Here is a 14,286-nt window from a genome sequence, read left to right as displayed (position 1 = left end):
CACATATAAAATACAATATTCTTTTAATAGTTTGAATCCAGCAGTAGTTCACATGAACTGAACACCATTTCACTCCTTACTTTTGCAACTTGAGATCCAGCATATTCTGCCTTATGTATTCTAACACACAGATCGGTCAATGTATTGCAGTGAAAGACATGAAAATCAAACTAACCTTATCATTTTCTTGTATGTACCAGAGCCTCATGCTACAATGAAGATGTGGTGATATAGCAGGGGAAGTGCAAGATAATATGAAAATCTTTAGATGAGCTGCTATAATGTAAAAACCAAGGTTTTAAAAGAAGCCTGTGGGTAATATGTGCTGTCCCTATACAGGATATAATGGAACCTGCTATTGTTAAAGCTCTGCTGTGTGTAATACATGAAGATATCCCTCAAGTATGAACTTAAATACAAACGCATCTAAAATAATCATATGTACATTTTAACAGGCTTTATGCAATACTTTATTCTACATCATGTCTCATGTGGCAATAGGTTATCTTGTGCTGAATAACATAGTTAAAGACAAGTAATAATCTCTAACAAATAAGGACTTTGGTTGCAGTGAATAAGTTGCTTCATGTCACTCTGGTCCCCCACGCTGTGAAGAAAAAAAGCATAAAACACGTTTAAGGTTTACTGTTTCAGATTTTGCCTCCTGTTGTAATATGTCTATAAATGGGTTACATTTGTATTTTAGAGTGCACTGAGACATCAACTTATGTATAACTACAGTACTAATGCAGACAACCGTTAAAACCTATAGGAGTCTTAGGGCCAAAGGTTACTATGCAGGTTTATCTCAGGTTTAACTCAAGGACAAAGGCCATGTGGTTCTCTGAGTGTTTGTGGCTCTATGCCAGGGGGTCCCTGAAAAATTGAAATAATAAAACCTATTCTAACTGATCTATAACTCCATATCTGCAAACATGTTTAACATGTGTTTCATACAATTCTCTTGTGGTTCTTTACAGAACTCAAGACCTTGGAAGTGTAAAGAAATTAGGCTACATCAAATTATTCCAAAGGACAAATGGGGAGTTCCTGGTAGATTCTATGTTTTGTAAAGGGTCCTTGGTTGATTAAAAACATATAGAACCTCTGTTCTAACTGAGACCAAATGCTTAAGGCCAAATTGTTGTGTGTATAGTCTAAAGTCGGGTGTTCAGTGTGGCCCCTCACCTGGATGTAGTCCATTTCCTCCACTGTCATGGGTCTCCTGCGGTACCTCGCAGGGAGAAGCTGAATGGTGGCCAGGGTGTCCGCCGTGCCAGAGATCGGGGTCAAAGGTACATGAGGTCTTGGAGGCGGCGCTGGAGCCTTGTGTGGAGAAGTGTTAACCACTAAGGTTTTCAATACCTCTACGACTAAAAAAAGGATAGAAACAAAATCACTATGAATAAAAGGCAACTCAAGAAGCACTAAGAAGAGTATACATCTTATTGAGTATTTTATCATCCTATTGTAAAAATGTATCAAAATGATTGCAGTTTTACTGTAAATGCAACCAGAGAAAAATACACCTTGAAACAATAAAATAGGCCCAGAACAACTTAACAGTTTACATCATCATATGCATTAAGGTCATCGTGGACACTATCCGTCCATTATTCGCCTTCTTTATACTCACCATTGGGCCTTGGGAATTCTTGTCTGTTGGGAAACTTGATGAGAGGTGCGTGAGGCCGAATAGCCTGCTAACACATAAACATTAAAACAGCGGCGTGAATAATAACGTGTCTATGAATTGACAGGTCCAATAAACCTAAATTAAACACATATTTAACATTTTATTATGAGGTATTCACATAATTTAGCTTTTTATTTGCAGTATCCCTGCTGAGATCTTTAATAACGCTGTTGCAGTACGGTTGCAGATCCTTAGACAGTCCAAATCCACATAAAACAATGTTGACCTGTTTGCTGGGATACTGACAGTGATGGAAGCTGTGCTTTAACTCCTTTATACTGTTGGGCAGTTTAATGTACAGCAATTCAACTTTTGATTAGAAACACAGCTCTGATTTCAGCATTGAGACAATGCATTGTTTAGCTGATACAAGAGGGTTTTAAAAATAGCCTAGCTTGACATGAAAAATATAAAAAATGTATCTGAAAAGTAATGTAAACTGTAATATAAATATTTTGGAGTAATAAGTACAATATTTTCCTCAGAAGTAAGAAATTGCAAAAAAAGGAAATACTCCAAACTAAGTACCTTAAATGTATTACTTGGGCAAATGTACCTGAATAAAAGTACTACGTAGACAACTGTGTCAAAGTCTGTGAGCCGTCGGAAAAAGTTTGGTTCAAAAAGCCTTGTTTCTTTTCAATAGCTCTCGTGTTATACGACCCATTGATTCCCAATCCATACTAGAACTTATTAATACACTAGGCAAGTCGAAAACATCTATTTTCTATTGAATGGAAGTCTGTCTTCTATCTTATATTTTATGAAAAAAACCTCAATGACAACAAATCAAAGCAGCATTGATTACTACACTGGACTAGTAGGACGCACCTGTTTTTATTGGATTTTTGAGATTATTCTATTTTAAACAAATGTTTTACAAAACTCAGCTGCTTCTTTAAATTGTAAACATTTTGGAATTTTAAGACCGCGGAGAATACACATGTGCAGCCTCGAAATGTCTCGCTACGAAGGACGCCGGGCTCGGTAGAATTCCAAGGAGCCTGGACATTGGAACAGTCCTTCGGCGGGACTCGATGACGTAGCATACTTGAAATAGTGGCTCTGGAGCATCCTTCCTTGACATTGAGAAACACCCTCTCTGTTGGAGAGCTTTATCACCCACTCCCCACGAGTTGGTTTGGAATGGGATGTAATGTGGCGGACCCTCCATGCGACCGCTAAAACGGAGTGTAAAGTGTGTAGGGATCAAATTGGAATTGGGCCTAATAAACTGAGGAAGAAGACGACTTGGGCCCTTTCTCATTTCACTAATTACCCCTCCTCAACTCCTCGGTCCTCCAGTAGTGACCCGGAAATGAATTTCAGCGCGCCATGTTGAAGGACATCTCATTTCTCTAAATACACTTTGAGGACCGAGGATCGAGCGTCGAGGAGTCTCTCTGGAGGAGCTATAACCGAGGATACACTGATGGGTCCTCCACGGTCCTCCACGGCTCCTCCGTGGATGCATTTTCGGCAACAGTGATGTTTAAAAGAGGTTTGACATATATCCAGTCTCTGATAGTGTTGCTACGTTATTATGAGAGTGCTCTCATACTTGTTTGATTCTGAAATTGTATATATTTATATAAATATTATATATACCCGTGTGTGTGTGTGTATATATATGTCTGCATCTGTAGTCTCATTATACCGCACTGTCAATGAATTCAAAGTAAATATATAAGTCATCATGAACACAGTTCTGTCCATCAGACAGAGTGCCTCCTGTCATCATTAATGGACGTCTCTTTAAAATGACCGCTCAGAGGAGAGGATTTCTAATTTCTCTAACCGCCTGCTGCTTCTCCTCCTCTCTCCTCGGCTCGCATCTCCTGTGGGCGGGACTAAGACACGAGGATAGGAGTCGAGGAGGGGAGTCGAGGAGGGGAGTTAGTGAAATGAGAAAGGGCCTGGGTCCAGAGTGAATGTCTGCCGAATATCCAACCTGAATCTAACTTCATCACTGCTTTACATTTCACCACTGGCTACTGGGGCACAGGTAAAACAACCTCTCAAAAATAAAATATATTTGTCATTGAGCGAGAGAATTAAACATAAGTAAAGAAGTCATAAATAATAATACATAAATGAACTGTCAACAACAACAACAACAACAACAACAACAACTCACAGCAATGTGTTTTCTCAGGAAAAATAAATATAGGCAGTGGTGTAACCAAGTAGTACATTTCTGTACTCAAATACTATTCTGAGGTACTAATACTTTACTAGTATTTCAGTGTTATGCTACTACTTTGTAATTCTATTCTACTACAATTCAGAGGTAAATATGGTGTTGTTATTCCAGTACATGTAAGCTGGTTAACATCTTGAACTAATCGGAATCAGTCATGAAAAATGTAATATTGATTTAACAAGTAGGCTACAACCTTTTTCCGGTTACTGTCCAAATACTGTGAGTTTTGCTCTTTAACAAGGACATCAACAAGGGTACGATGGTTTTGTCACCCTAAAAAAGGCCTCACCTTTAAAAATAATTAAATGTTAACACATACAGAAAAGCGACAATTTTAGTTTACAAAGTTAATGTAAGCTTTACTCAGTGATCAGTAGATTATCAAAAAATCAGGAGCAACGTTACCTGGATAACTCGAGCGGCCGGAGCTGCCATTTTGGAGCTGACTTTGCTCCCCATGACGACCTCACAGTTATACTTCCGGGATACAAATAAAGCTCCCTGCAGTTGCTGAAACACAACACAAGGTGGCGCAACTGTCATTATAAACAGCGAGGTCTATACCATAACGTAGGCTACATAGTTGTCCAGAGGATGCAGTTTATTATGGTGAGGGGTTAAGATGCTGATAACAGTTCACACATCAATGGCATCAATAGAAGATTCCTTTTTAGACTATACAGCAATAACATAGATCTTCTCAAACCGGGTGATTAAGACTAGATTAAATAGTAAACCTTAAATGTGAGTATTTTATTAGGCTTGCCTTAAATATCTTTACCACTGACGATTATTACACACAGACGACCGACGTGTAGACCCAGAGGTTGTCCTGCGAGGTCAAATCCTCAGGACATACTGCAGCCGTCCCATCCCAGGTAGTGAGTTAGCCTCCTGTCAAAAAGGACATACAAAAATAGACCAATAAAAGACCTTAATCCAATACAAAGCTAAACCAGTCGAGGTTTAATGATGCTCCATGTCCCTTTTGACCTCATAAAGCAATTAAAAGGCAATTATATTTTCTGCGTGATATCACAAAATGTCAAAACAAGGCTACTGTGCTAGGTCAAAGACAAATATAATACCCTGTATTTTATTTCACTCCGCATTGGGGGAGGAAAACCCGGATAACAAGGTCATCTGCTCAAAGACTGTCCAATCAACGACGAGGGAAGCAGCAGAGAGCGTTTATAGGAGAAGATGTGTCACCAACAGGAAATACACAAGGCATGCACTAGGAAATCAAAGCAAGAATGTCTCATGCTCTAGTAATAACATATTATAATTGATATTTATACTTAAAATCATCACATAATAATTACAACATAAATTAAATATAGTCTAATAAAATTAGCTTTTTAAATATTGCTAGTCCATAATGTTTAAGATGTATAAGGGACATACAAATAACATTTAACTATCAATGTAGATACACATCAAAGCAGCAAAGGCTGGATATCCTGAATTTGTGTCCCTATAAAGAGTAAGATGCTGTATCTAAAATCAAAACAGCGTAAATAGCTTACTTCATAGCACTCCCTGACTGGCTATGTGCATTTATTTTAAACTAGTTTTCCTTTTATATAATGCAGACTTTATGTTTAACTGTCCAACTAAAGGAAGAGATACCTTGATCATTTGGGCCATAAAACACTTACTTTTCAATCTTTTCTGAATAGTCTCTATGAATAGTAAAACCAGTGGAATGGCCTTTGCACAGAAAATACTGTAAATAAATAAATAAATAAATATTGGTAGATTGACCCGTTGAGTCTAAAATGTACATACCAGAATAAAGGACAGCGTTTTTTAATAAGAAACAAAATGCCAACTTCTTACCAGCTGGTGCTAGCTGGTGGAACATCTTTCCTTTAAGGCTCTTTGTAAGTGCGGTCAGAAATATGGGCCATACAATCCCAACACCGCCATCTACTGGATCCATCATTTATTGCATGATTCACTTAAGCCTTGCAATGTGTGGTGCCTTCAATCCTATGTAATTCACAAATATAAACACTAACGCCCATTTCCCTTAAACCCCAGTGGGAGATCAGAAAATTTCCTAACGTTATGTTTATTATCTGACATGATTCTGCAAACCGCAGAGAAACACATAACAATATGTTGTTCTATGTGACCTAACTATTATTGATCTAATCATTAAATTATACTTATCATTGAATTGAAACTTTGCTTTTTTTTGACATGTTTAAGTCGATGTTGTATGTTCGTGCACAGCTTTTTCCAAGATACATATGTGTGTGTGCATGTTCATGATTGTCACACATACTGTATCTACCGATGATAGCACTGATAAACACCCACCCACCAATCCACTCAAAGAAACCACACCTGAAGCATCAAATGGCCAATTCACACTTTATTAGATTATATTCTATTAAACAAACTGGTCCAGAATTATGGAAAAAAAGGTCCCGATCTTAACACGGGTCGACACCTAATTTAAGACCCCGCTGTGGCTACACATCAACTTAAGCTTTACAATCAACATATTGCACAGAACAGTGATGGCCTCAAGTCAAGATGTGACCCCTGAAATTAAGCTTGTTAGGTGCAGCACTGTTAGAGATCATGCACACCACAGTGTAGCTGCACGGCTGTTTAACCCAGGCCTGCTGCCAGCTGACTGAGAGAGACTCATTGGCTCTTTGACCTGTCGAACAGCTGTTTGAGTTGGTCCTTAGAGGTGGCCTCTGTTTGCTGCATGAGGTCAGAGTGGCCCTTGGTAACACCCCAGCCATCGGGGGAAGACATGGAGGGACACAGAGGACGACCAGAGGCTGGCTTCAGGTTCTCCCAGTAGTCGCGACGGGCTCTATAGGACACAAAAAGTCATACCCGTAAGAACCCACTAACACTTTTCACAATTGAATGAGTTTAGGTGATATTGAGTGAAGGATTAAAAGTTGCTTCTGACCTGGCTCTGACCCAGGGCTTGGTGTGCATTTCCAGACCAGCACCCCAGTTGCCATGTTTTTCTGACGCTTCTGGGAGGAAACCTCTCTCAGGGGCCAGCTCCTCTGCAACAGCCCTGATGTGGTAAGGCTCAAATCCACAGCAGCCTCCAATGAATCGGATGCCAGTATTGTAGGCCTCTCTGGCGTATGCGTGCATGTCCCAGCGGGACAGGATCCTGGGCTCCAGACCTGGCAGAGGATTTATACACATTTTATTCCTGAGCGGTTGCTTTTGGGTAATTTCTTTATTTCTATATCAAATAATTGACCTTGCTGGATTAAGTAACAATACACTAGCAGTGGTTATACTCTATGTGCATGCACACTGAGAAAACTGCTTTTGACAGTTAGCCCCAAAATAAAAAATACACATTATCCTCTGACGTGTAGTGCTATATATTAATAAAGACACCAGCTAAGTGTATCACTGCACAGAAAGAAGTGTGCATCTATTTGTGGACGAGAAGCTTTCCTGAGCAATCTAACGTTACAGCCCAGCAAAGGAGGCACTATTAATGTTAACATCTCCAGCTGTCATGAGCCTCTCGTCCACGGGTAGATGCTCACTCCATTTGGTGCGGGTATACGGTCGGCAGATTTGGTTACGTAAAACAAAAAAAGTTCCTCCAGGAACCTACTCCCAACAGGGTCTGTATCATCTTGAATACTGGGTCACAATTAGGCTACTGGAAAGACGCTGTTAAGTTTTACAAATGTATTTTTTGGCACTTTGAGCACCACAAGCTGAGTGTGGTCTAACTTCTTTATATTCAAAAGATAGCAGGAATTTGTATAGCTGATATCCTCAACACAAGGCAAATCACTGCAGAACAATTAAGATTGATAAAGATATTACAGGTCAGAGGAAAAATATGTATTTTTGATTTTAGGTTTAAACTGCCTATGATATATTGTCATATGTGGTATGGTCAAATTTAAATGCAGCACAGTATATTATTACCAAAGGGGAATTCTGGCAGATCGATGAATCCCTGACAGCTGCAGTCTGGGGTGTGGTATGCCAGAGGCTGCACCATGTAGTGAGCCTTCAGACCGGCCTTCTCCACTCCCTCCTTCATCATCTTGACAGCTTTTACGCAGGTCATGGGGTCAAAGTGACAGTTGATTCCCACAATCTGAGCTCCTATAAAAGAATGTGAATTTATGTCAGCTGACTCTTACAGATGGGCAAAAAAAGCACACATGACGAAGAGACAGCGACAACTGTGGTTGAAGATTTTGGTTATATCTATTACACATTTTGCATTTGGCTGGTTTCTTTTAATGGTAATCATGTTGGTGCTGGTGGTGACATGACAAAGCAACTGCCAAAAAGGTTTTGGCACGTAGGCTTGGGCCAGTTGTTAATTAATGATACCAAGAGTATACAAACAGATGTGTCTTATCTTGTGTCTACCAGTTAGAAATCGGACCCTGCCAGGTCACACTGCAGAGAGGTCATGAGATGATAAGATATGTTTATATGAACAAGTTTAAACCTGAATCTCTAATATTTCGCTATAACTACTTTTCGTATCCATTAACTAGTTCTGTTTGAATTAAATAACACTGAACTCACCAGCTTTGACCAGCCTGACGGCACACTCTCCTGGTGAGACACCGTGCATGTCTCCATCTGGTCCGATACACAGACAGGCAGCGACGGGCTTTCCTGTCTCCTTCAGCACCTGCACGGCCCACACAGCCTCTTCCACATGCTCAAAGTACTGCAGGACAATGACATCAGCATTTTCTTAATATCCAGGAAAAAATCAAAGAAATCTGGAATGAATATGGTTATTCTAACGTTTTTATCCTGACCTCAGCAATCAGGAAGTCGACATCTTTCTTGACAAACACATCCAGCTGTTTCTTTAAGATGGCTTTAACCTCTGTCTCACTCTTGCAGCTCAGGTAGGATGGAGTCTGACAAACTCCCCCGGCAACCAGAGCGTCGCCCTCGTTGGCAACCTCACGGGCCAGATCGCAGGCGGCCTCGTTGATCTGAGCTCCCTGCAGAACAGAGCCAAAGAATGGTCAATAAAGGTGAGAATCAAAAAGACAACCCTGATACACATAAATACATATTTAAATAGAAAGTTTTCATTGAGATTAACAGTTTAATAAAACTGCTAATGTGCATTTCATCCGAATGTTTTATTTAGTTTGTTGTTTTAGTCACTGTTTTCAATGCGCCACATGCAGGATATTCTGCTTATTCCTATGGCAGTGGTGTGATGCCCCATTAACTTACAGTGAAGGAGAGCTTGTTGCCCCTGTTCTCCAGTTTGTCATCGCTGGCGTAGAAGGTGAAGGTCTGCATGACATTGGACCCGGACCTCAGGAACTCCCTGTGCAGCTGTCGCACTGAAATCATTAAACAAATAGGATTGCATAAGGGAAACATCCATCTTAACTGTAACATACAGTAAAATGCATAAGGAAAAGGCATTTGCAGGTAATACATGCAAAGGATTATTTTAAGGAAGTTATTTTTAGGTTGAAATAGAGAAAAAGCTGGTAAAATAGTTGGTTCTCACCTGCTTCAGGGTGCTCTACGGCGGCCTCAGGTGTCCAGGGACCGGCCTTTACGTAGCCTCTCTTCTCCAGAGCAAACACAAAACCTCCATCGCCGATCACAACCTCTCCAGCGTCAAGACGCTCCAAGATTCCCTGTCATGACAGGACAATATCAACTTAGAATCAAGCAGAATAAATATGAATATTATGCTGGTGATGAGCCTCTAGAATAACTCTTGTAGATCACAATGGCTCACTCGGATCAGACTGATTCTGTTTGATTAGGCCGGAGGAATAAAGACACTGGAATATGGATTATGCTTAGTGGTTTCCCAAATGTAATCTTACATGCCCCTTCTCTCAATGACCCTGATTCGTGAAGACAGCAGCACATGTCTGACAACAGCTGCACAGCTCCTCATGACTGAAAACTAAAGTCAATATAAATGAGGGATAATCGTCATCGCTATATTTGTCCAAAAGGAAAAACAGGTTTATTTAATCATTATTGTATAGCGAGGGGTCGAGAAGAGTTTTTGTCTGGTTTTTTTTCAGGACACATTATAACTACATGTCTACCTGAACTGCTTGAAGGTTAATTGGTCAGTGACATCTGACCTGATATGCCAGTTGTGCTGAAGATGCCTTGGATATACTATATCCCTCTGCCCATAATAAGCATCACACATATATGGTCATGGTCTAAGACACAAATATCTCAAAACCTATGGCAAAAACATAAACCATTCTTTAGTTTGCAGCTCAATATAATAAGACATATCAGACATTATAAATCCACAGAACTAATTCCCTGTGTTGTTCTTCTGCAGGATGGTCTCAATAACACACTCTTCCTAAAACAAAAGTTCACTCATACCTTCTTTGCTGGTGCCATAATCCTGCAGTAGTGTGGACCCCTGACTGGATTAGAAGGGAGCAGGAGGCCACTTTAAATCTCTCTGGAGGAGGGGAGGGGTCAAAGAAAGGGCTGCTCTGATTGGCAAGAGGCAATTTACACAACTGCAATATTGACTCGCTCCCCTCCCTTCTTTAGCTGAATGAGAGTATTGTGAGTGTCCCTGTTAATTATAGGTTTTGGGGTGTTTTTCTGTCTTGTTGATTTATGTGGGTCTATGTCTTTTGGACCCTGACTGGACAGATTCATAACTTGATAGTTAGAACCACTTTTAACAAGCAAGGCCCAAATCTGTGCATAATGTGAAATGTACGACATACAAACCCCAATTCCAATAGGTTGGGACGTTGTGTATAACGTCAATAAAAACAGAATACAATGATTTTCTAATCCTTTTCGACCTATATTCAATTGAATACACTACAAAGAAAATATATATAATGTTCAATCTGATAAACTTTATTGTTTTTTTGTAAATATTCAATCATTTTCAATTTCGCGCCTACAACACGTTCCAAAAAAGCTGAGTCAGGGGCCACAAAAGACTGGGAAAGTTGAAGAATGCTCGAAAAACACCTGTTTGTAATATTCCTCAGGTTGATTGGAAACAGGGAAGTGTCTGGAACGTGTTGCAGACATCAAATTCAAAATTAGTGAATATTTACAAAAATATATAAAGTTGATCAGTTTAAACATTACATATCTTGTCTTTGTAGTGCATTCAATTGATCATAGATCCAAAAGGATTTGCAAATCATTGTATTCTGTTTTTGTTTACGTTTTACACAACATCCCGACTTCATGGGAATTGGGGTTGGTATTTATGGTACAAGACACTGTTTTATATCTTTCTTAGAATGGAACAGTCTAAAAGTGCTTATTCCCCAATGAAAACACATAAACATAGGTGACAAACTCAGGTTTATTTTTGGGGGTTTACATAGGGTTATGTTTCAAGTGCTTTTGACATCCAAACTGAACCCAGAAAGACTTCCCTCCTTCCCCCGTCGCTCTCTTGTTGACAAACTGCAGGTATGGGTGCCTCGGTTTCCTCGACTTGCTCATGCAGATGACTTGGCCTTCTTCTGCATCTCCATCAGATGCTTTATCTCTTGACTGCTGGTGGCCTCTTTATGCTGCATGAGCTCAGCATGGCCCTTGGTCACACCCCAGCCTTCCGGTGTGGACAAGGACGGGCACTTGGGACGTCCAGATGCGGGAGCGATGTGCTCCCAGTAATCGCGACGAGCCCTGGGGGACAAAAAGACACATGTTACACATAGATACCTTGTAAAAATGATCTATACAAAAATGTGTGCATTCAAGTATAATCAATATTTGGGCTGGTGTACCTGGCTCTGACCCAGGGTTTGGTATGCATCTCTAGACCAGAACCCCACATTCCATGTTTCTCTGAGGCTGGGGGAAGGATCCCTCTCTCAGTGGCCAGCTCCTCAGCTATAGCCCTGATGTGGTAAGGCTCAAACCCACAGCAGCCTCCAATGAAGCGGATGCCAGCCTTGTAGGCCTCTCTGGCGTACGTATGCATGTCCCAGCGGGTCAGGATCCTGGGCTCCAAGGCTGAGAAAAAGGAGAGAGACAACTGTGAAAAGATGCCATATACACAACTGTTCCCTACATTTGTTTCCAAGACAAAAATATTACCAAAGGGGAATTCTGGCAGATCGATGAATCCCTGGCAGCTGCAGTCTGGGGTGTGGAATGCCAGAGGCTGCACCATGTAGTGAGCCTTCAGCCGCGCCTTCTCCACTCCCTCCTTCATCAACTTCACAGTCTTCACGCAGGTTTCAGGGTCAAAGTGGCAGTTGATTCCCACAATCTGGGCGCCTGGAGAAAATAGGAAATGCTTTATGAAATATCAGATAACACAGCTGACTTTAAGTAGGGAAACTAAGTCGTACATTGAAAACGTACCGGCCTTCACCAGCCTGACGGCACAGTCTCCTGGTGAGACACCGTGCATGTCTCCATCTGGTCCGATGCACATACAAGCAGCCACAGGCTTTCCACTGGCCTTGAGCACCTGCACAGCCCACTCTGCTTCCTCAACATGCTCAAAGTACTGCAAGGACAAAAACAACACAGAGGTATTATTTGCTCTACTGATTATATTTCACATTCATTGAAGTATCTATGATATGACATGACATGAATCCACCTCAGCAATCAGGAAATCCACATTCTTCTTCAAGAACACCTCCAGCTGTTTCTTGAAAATGGCCTTTACTTCTATCTCACTCTTGCAGCTAAGATAGGAAGGAGTCTGACACACTCCACCAGCTACTATGGCATCTCCTTCACTGGCGACTTCTCGTGCCAGGTCACAGGCTGCCTCGTTGATTTTTGCCCCCTGAAAGATTAAGGCATTCTGTTGATGACCATTGATCACACTCTTTGCAAATCACATTATGTTTATTCATAAATCAGCGTGAAGTAAACTAGAATTTGCAAGACTTGCACTGTGGTGCTTTGGCTCGGTACTCACAGAGATTTTTAAGTTCTGACCCCTGTTCTCCAGTTTGTCATCGCTGGCGTAGAAGGTGAATGTCTGCATGACATTAGATCCTGATCTCAGGAACTCCCTGTGCAGCTGCCGCACTGAAGGAAACACACAAATGTGTCATTTATGAGGCAAAACGTTGTTCTTTTAGGTCTGTGCACCTTCCCTCCATGTCGTTTTGGATACAATTATGTGTATGTACTACTTGACTAACCAGCCTCAGGGTGTGTGACAGCAGCCTCAGGAGTCCATGGCCCGGCCTTCACATAGCCTCTCTTCTCGAGAGCAAACACAAAGCCTCCGTCGCCAATCACCACCTCCCCAGCATTCAGACGCTCAATGATACCCTGTGAGGGCAGAGGGACACATGCATATCACACTTTTTACACTGAATGGTTTAAAAAAAGAATCCTGATGTTTTTATCGTTTTCATTTCTCAACAAGGACAACAAGGAATATATACAACTTCCAACAAACCAAACAGACAAAAGAATGCATGTGATTTTAAGTAATATAAAATACAATTTGATGTCATACAGTTCTGCAGTACCTTTTGCATTTTACAATTGATACATGTATGTTCTGTAAGTGTTTATGTGAGAGAAGCTGCAGTTCAAAGGTGCAAAGATAAAAGCAGTGTTTTGCCCGAGACTCTCCAGCAGTGACCGCTTTAGTCTGGCTATTACACAAACCTTGTGCAAGCTCACCAAATGCACACACACCAAAAACCTACACTGACAAGGTTTCTGTAACAACAGCATAGTCAAGATCAAGGGGAAAACTATGACCTGCAGTACATAGATGAACATGTTGCATACACAAAAGATATAAATGTATGTTTCCTCAAAACACAACATAGAAGTAATGCACATTCAGGTTAGTTTACCCTCCTGCTGTGTCCAAAGAAAGAGTTGATACAGTATCTGTGTGGAATGAACGTTATAACTTTGAACCAGATCTTTGGGAAATATATTCCCTCCACCTTAGCATGGAAAACTGGTGCTCGTGTTTTACTCACCTTCTTACCAGATGTCATCTCTTCTTCCCAGTTTGAGTTAGATCACTTATCACTTGGTAACAGCAAACCCCTGTTCTAGCCCGAAGAGTGCACACTGAGTTGCTGCCCACCACATTTATACTGCAGAGTGAATATGGGTGGATTTAAATTCGATGCCAAATTCATGGGTAATTGGCCCATGTCTGTTTGGACATTGCGCAACACAGTCGAGCTCACAGATCAATGCAGATGACATGGGCAGCAGTCAGTTCAAGTGAGGCAGAGTCATGTGGTCTAATATAGAAAGAGAGATATGCCAGTTTAAGGATTTTATGAATATCACTAGTTTAAGAAGTAACATACTCCCAAATCATTTGTGCTTTGCTGTAAACTTACATTTGGGAGACAGGGAACTACAGTGGAGTGTAACACATTAAAGATGTTTCAAAGGC

At 40.8% G+C, this 14,286-nt stretch overlaps 3 protein-coding genes across 5 annotated transcripts; all 3 read right to left on the bottom strand.

Moving 5' to 3' along the window:
• Window positions 1-6: 6 nt before the first annotated feature.
• On the bottom strand, window positions 7-5,034 carry kgd4 (alpha-ketoglutarate dehydrogenase subunit 4). 3 transcript variants are annotated; one of them, XM_079690554.1, is made up of 6 exons: window positions 4,988-5,034; window positions 4,666-4,793; window positions 4,305-4,409; window positions 1,637-1,703; window positions 1,189-1,373; window positions 7-607 (listed from the first exon to the last, which is right to left on the bottom strand). In XM_079690554.1, the coding sequence occupies exons 3-6, from the start codon at window positions 4,356-4,358 to the stop codon at window positions 590-592; spliced, it is 324 nt and encodes a 107-aa protein (XP_079546680.1). In that variant the 5' UTR covers window positions 4,359-4,409; window positions 4,666-4,793; window positions 4,988-5,034; the 3' UTR covers window positions 7-589. The 3 variants fall into 3 exon arrangements, with proteins under 3 accessions (XP_079546680.1, XP_079546679.1, XP_079546681.1); XM_079690553.1 differs by lacking the exon at window positions 4,988-5,034 and having other exon boundaries at window positions 4,666-4,981; XM_079690555.1 differs by lacking the exon at window positions 4,988-5,034 and having other exon boundaries at window positions 1,637-1,700; window positions 4,666-4,981.
• Window positions 5,035-6,262: 1,228 nt separating this feature from the next.
• On the bottom strand, window positions 6,263-10,396 carry LOC307043515 (betaine--homocysteine S-methyltransferase 1). The gene is made up of 8 exons (XM_079688011.1): window positions 10,278-10,396; window positions 9,421-9,553; window positions 9,135-9,247; window positions 8,702-8,893; window positions 8,460-8,607; window positions 7,842-8,024; window positions 6,841-7,069; window positions 6,263-6,738 (listed from the first exon to the last, which is right to left on the bottom strand). Exons 1-8 carry the CDS (start codon window positions 10,293-10,295, stop codon window positions 6,561-6,563), a joined length of 1,194 nt encoding a protein of 397 aa, XP_079544137.1. The 5' UTR covers window positions 10,296-10,396; the 3' UTR covers window positions 6,263-6,560.
• An 824-nt stretch (window positions 10,397-11,220) lies between these two features.
• LOC307044352 (betaine--homocysteine S-methyltransferase 1-like) lies at window positions 11,221-14,004 on the bottom strand. The gene is made up of 8 exons (XM_079689506.1): window positions 13,856-14,004; window positions 13,052-13,184; window positions 12,823-12,935; window positions 12,496-12,687; window positions 12,252-12,399; window positions 11,982-12,164; window positions 11,669-11,897; window positions 11,221-11,567 (listed from the first exon to the last, which is right to left on the bottom strand). Exons 1-8 carry the CDS (start codon window positions 13,871-13,873, stop codon window positions 11,378-11,380), a joined length of 1,206 nt encoding a protein of 401 aa, XP_079545632.1. The 5' UTR covers window positions 13,874-14,004; the 3' UTR covers window positions 11,221-11,377.
• Between the last annotated feature and the right edge of the window lie 282 nt (window positions 14,005-14,286).

This window comes from Notothenia rossii, assembly GCF_949606895.1.
Source record: "Notothenia rossii genome assembly, chromosome: 6".
Classification (NCBI taxonomy): Eukaryota; Metazoa; Chordata; class Actinopteri; order Perciformes; family Nototheniidae; genus Notothenia; species Notothenia rossii.
The sequence above is the reverse complement of the archived record's forward strand: the minus strand, read 5'-3'. Positions and strand labels throughout refer to the sequence as shown.